Raw genomic sequence first — 5,000 nt, forward strand, 5'->3', positions numbered from 1 at the left:
TTAAATGTTAATGTAAATATGTTAATGATTATCATTTAAATTGTAAAGAATTTTGAAGGAAAATAACCGAAGGTGTATAAAGGAGTAAAAATACATAGTAATAGGAAATATGAAGAAATATAACTGAAGTCGTAGCTATTAAAAATCAGATGTACTTTAATAATAAGGTAAAAAGCAGAGTTTTGGTCTGCGTGGCGACGATTATCGAAAAAACAGATTGAAACGTTTTGTGTTTAAGTTTCTGCTATTAAAAATGAGCCACATTTTAATCAGAGACACAAATAAAAGTGGTCTGTGCAGGAATCCAGGGTCAGAGACCGGGCTGCGTTTATCTGTCTGTCTGGGGACCGAATATCTTCTCATCACACCAATTACTGCCATCATATCGAGAGTTTGTGGGAAATTCATTACGCTAAAGCGTGTCGTGTTCATTCCTCGTCTTTCTGCCTTTGTAAGTATGATGTAATTCCCGACTCCATGTCAGCTGCTTATGACTGAAATCAGGCTCCACGTGGCTGAGAACACGACCGAGATCACAAAGCTCTGCTTTTAGTCACGCAAATACAAATGTTCTACCTTAATGAAGTGTACATTATTGAAAAATAATGTTTCCCACATGTTTAAAGGTGGGGTCTCCGATGTTTAAAAAATGTTTCAGAAAACTGAAAACGTTGGGCCGAACAATTAAATTCAAAACAAACAAATACAAAACAAACGTGTAGCCAATAAGCAGAAAGGGGCGGGGCTTGTCGATATGTGGCGGAGAAAGTGTTCAGTGCGCATGTGTGACGTTAGCAGAAAGCGGTTTTAACATCGACATGGAGGATAAAAACAAAGAAAGAAAGAGAAGAAAGACTTACGATAAGGACAAGAAGTAGGACGTGTTAATATAGGATCAGCTTTCCAGCGCTGGAGAGAACTGAAGGAGCAGGAAGTCGGCCACATATTCACAGGTTGGAGTTTCCCGAGTCAATAACTCCTGAGCTAAACGCTGTTACTACACAAACAACACCTCTTTTCTATCGTAGTAATGTAGAGAGGCAGCTACAACCGCCTTTTGTGTAGTAACAGCGTTTAGCTCAGGAGTTATCGACTCGGGAAACTCCGACCTGTGAATATGTGGCCGACTTTACTTAAGACGCCGAGGCGCTTTTTTCCTTCTCGATAGGTGAGTAACGTTGGTTTTGCTTTGTTACACAGAACTAATATATGCCTTTGTCCTTTACATCATTATGCTTGTGTGGCATTTTTGCTTGTTTGTTTATCTACAATCGTATTGTTCTTCCCTTCAGCTATGATAAAGACACGTTTCTTTCTGTTAGTCGCCTGGGTTACGTATGTATGTGTGGGCGGAGCTATCGATACAGGGGTGGGGCCCGTTTGGGTTAGGGGCGTGTTTGTTTTGGTGATTTTATATGTCAACATTGGCTTTCAAACATTTTACACCCCACCTTTAAGCATATAAATGTAATTAAGAATTAAATATGAAAACGAACAGATTTATTATTTTATTTATTTAGATTAGACAAGCAAAATGTACACGCTAATGTTTCACAGCATTTTACTTATATATATATAAAAGGCAATAATGTACTGAGATCACAAAATACACACAGACTAAAATGGAATTTTTATGTAGTGACAATATTACAACAGATGAAGTCATTTTACAGCCTAATATATATGTATTTGATTTATTTTAAGTTGTTTGAGCTTTGTTTTGGGTAAAAGAATGGAGTTTTAAATCCTTTATAAATGAAGCCACCTTCTGTGAGCAGAGAGCAGAGCAAAGCCTGGGATTTCACTCAGATACCTTTGGGGTAAATTTGTGTTTAAGACAAAGCTGAAAATCTTCCTAACTGTGTGTAATTGGCCTTCGGTTAAAGGAGTGCGAAGTTATACTGTAGAAAAGGAGGGGACTAGAGAGAGAGAGAGAGCGAGAGAGAGAGAGAGAGAGAGAGAGAGAGAGAGAGAGAGAATGAGTAAAGCTATATAAGAGTGAGGGAGAACTGAAAGGAAAGACACATTCCTGACTCCTGGTGTCTTCTCGGTCCACACAACCTATCAGTGTCCATCACAGGGACTGAAGCGGTCGTCGACATGCCGTCGTACATCTGGCTTCTGATTCCTTTTCTCTTTACCGGGCTTCATCTCAGCTTTGTTTATTCGGTGTATTCTTCTTCTTCTTCTTCTTCCTGGCGTAGTTTTAGGGACTGCTACAAGCCACCGTGCTTCACTGCATATAACAGGTTCAGCATGAGCTACCTGAGACCAGGTGAGTGAGAGAACGCCAGCTTTATTGTTACTGTAACTTTCGAATATAAAACCCCGTGAGCTCTGGAGCAGTCGGATGAAACCAAAAGGAGGTTAAACATCACAGATCACAGTTCAGGGTTCCTCACAATCTTGCCACTGATATAATTTATATAAATACTTATATAAATATCCATCTCTACATCCTGCATGTTGTACGCTGATTATTATTATTTCTGATTACTTTTCACTTAATGTTCTTGATTTATCTTGGTTTATTTTTTATGTGACAATAAACATCGGCGCTATAACAGCTGGGGTTTGTAAAGTTTTTGTGTCTACTGAACCTGCGTCGTCCCGAAGCCTGTGATGTGATGTGTAGCATATTTAGTGTGAGAACAGACGACATTTACAGTGTTGTGTAATGAGGTGATGTAGTAAATGACCTCCCAGTGAACCTCCCATACGGCCTGTCGCTCCACACTGCATGGGATAGATGGAGGCTTTATCTCAATGTTGAGAATGCATCAAGTGTTTACATGGCCATACTACATCCATTCCTACATCCAACCCTATGGCCAACCCTACACCCAACTCTACACGCAACTCTACATCCATTCCTACATCCAACCCTATTGCCAACCCTACACCCAACTCTACACGCAACTCTACATCCATTCCTACATCCAACCCTATGGCCAACCCTACACCCAACTCTACACCCAACTCCATCCAACCCTACACCCAACTCTACACCCAACTCCATCCAACCCTACACCCAACTCTACACCCAACTCCATCCAACCCTACACCCAACTCTACACCCAACTCCATCCAACCCTACACCCAACTCTACACCCAACTCCATCCAACCCTGCACCCAACTCTACACCCAACTCCATCCAACCCTACACCCAACTCTACACCCAACTCCATCCAACCCTACACCCAACTCTACACCCAACTCCATCCAACCCTGCACCCAACTCTACACCCAACCCTACATCCAACCCTACATCCAACCCTACATCCAACCCTACACCCAACTTTACATCCAACCCTACACCCAACCCTACACCCAACTCTACATCCAGCCCTACATCCAACCCTACAGCCAACCCTACACCCAACTCCATCCAACCCTACACCCAACTCCATCCAACCCTACACCCAACTCTACATCCAACCCTACATCCAACCCTACATCCAACCCTACACCCAACTTTACATCCAACCCAACACCCAACCCTACACCCAACTCTACATCCAGCCCTACATCCAACCCTACAGCCAACCCTACACCCAACCCTTCATCCAACCCTTCATCCAACCCTTCATCTAACCCTACAGCCAACTCTACAGCCAACCCTACACCCAACCCTTTATCCAAACCTACGGCCAACCCTATGGCCAACTCTACATCCAACCCTACACCCAACCCTACATCTAACCCTACACCCAAACCTACACCCAACCCTACATCCAACCCTACACCCAACCCTACATCTAGCCCTACACCCAACCCTACATCTAACCCTACATCCAACCCTATATCCAGCCCTACATCCAGCCCTACATCTAACCCTAAATCCAACCCTATATCCAGCTTTACATCCAGGCCTGGATTTATATAAATATCCATCTCTACATCCAACCCTACATCCAGCACTTCCTCCAACCATGTATTCAGCCCTACACCCAGCCCTACATTTATCCCTACATCCAACCCTACATCCAACCCTGGATTCATCTCTACAGTCAACCCTAAATGGGATAGCAGCAGATTTAACTCCTTTTGTCAAAGTGTTAGTCTATTTCGGAAGGTAAACCCCAAACCTGCTGTGTTTCATAATAATACACTGACTGTATTTCCATATTTACCATAAGTTTAATTTGACAAGTGGTTACAATTTAAACCCAAATTTACTTCCCAGTCCAAAACCAACAGCAGGAGGTCAGTGGAAGTTCTCACACGTGACCCTGAATTTGTTTTTATATCATTAGAGAAAACATTGGCGTACACACAAAGAAGTTAACTAGCAAAGCATCATTATGGAGCTTTATGGAAACCGCTTTGTTTTACCATCGATCGATGAGGATGAAGATGTCTCCGAGTCCTTCTGTAAGCTAATCTGAGTCCCATTTGGTGCTCCTTTACAAAGAATGGCTCTGAAGCCATCGCCAATGAAAGCTGGACTTTGCGGCGTCTCATGCAGAGGTTCTGCGTTGAAACCTGGTTATTGCAGTGTTATGCGTTAGAGAGCTGATGCTGTATAACACTGACCTCTTTCATTCCTTTTGGAGGGAGCGAAGCTTTTATTGGCTTTTTAATGGCTGGATTTTATTTTAAGTGGCCACAGGTTTTGTTTGGAGAGAAAGCAGTGAGAACATGTTGTTTATACTGAAGGGGAGAGACACGTGAACGTGTTGATCATGCTTAGAGAGAAATGTTGTCGAATACATCTGTCCTAGCATAGCAGAGCAACCTGAATGGATGAAGAACTTTAAACTATAGATCCCTAGTTGGTTGTATCTTAATGCAGAAGATCCCTAGATGGCTGTATCTTAATGCAGAAGATCCCTAGATGGTTGTATCTTAATGCAGAAGATCCCTAGATGGTTGTATCTTAATGCAGAAGATCCCTAGATGGTTGTATCTTAATGCAGAAGATCCCTAGATGGTTGTATCTTAATGCAGAAGATCCCTAGATGGTTGTATCTTAATGCAGAAGATCCCTAGATGGTTG

At 42.3% G+C, this 5,000-nt stretch overlaps 1 protein-coding gene across 5 annotated transcripts in view; it reads left to right on the forward strand.

The window, feature by feature from the left end:
• The window catches only part of megf6b (multiple EGF-like-domains 6b), a 73,270-nt gene that overhangs the window by 37,117 nt on the left and 31,153 nt on the right, over nucleotides 1-5,000 (forward strand). Inside the window, exon 1 of one of the 5 annotated variants that reach the window (XM_047810594.1) lies at nucleotides 4,216-4,375. The exons of the other annotated variants lie outside the window; for them this stretch is intronic. Coding sequence (XP_047666550.1) covers nucleotides 4,306-4,375 — 70 coding nt within the window. The 5' untranslated portion in view covers nucleotides 4,216-4,305. Of the gene's footprint in view, nucleotides 1-4,215; nucleotides 4,376-5,000 lie in introns of those variants that run through there. 5 annotated transcript variants of the gene reach the window in all.

This window comes from Tachysurus fulvidraco, chromosome 2 (assembly GCF_022655615.1).
Source record: "Tachysurus fulvidraco isolate hzauxx_2018 chromosome 2, HZAU_PFXX_2.0, whole genome shotgun sequence".
In the NCBI taxonomy this organism is placed as follows: domain Eukaryota; kingdom Metazoa; phylum Chordata; class Actinopteri; order Siluriformes; family Bagridae; genus Tachysurus; species Tachysurus fulvidraco.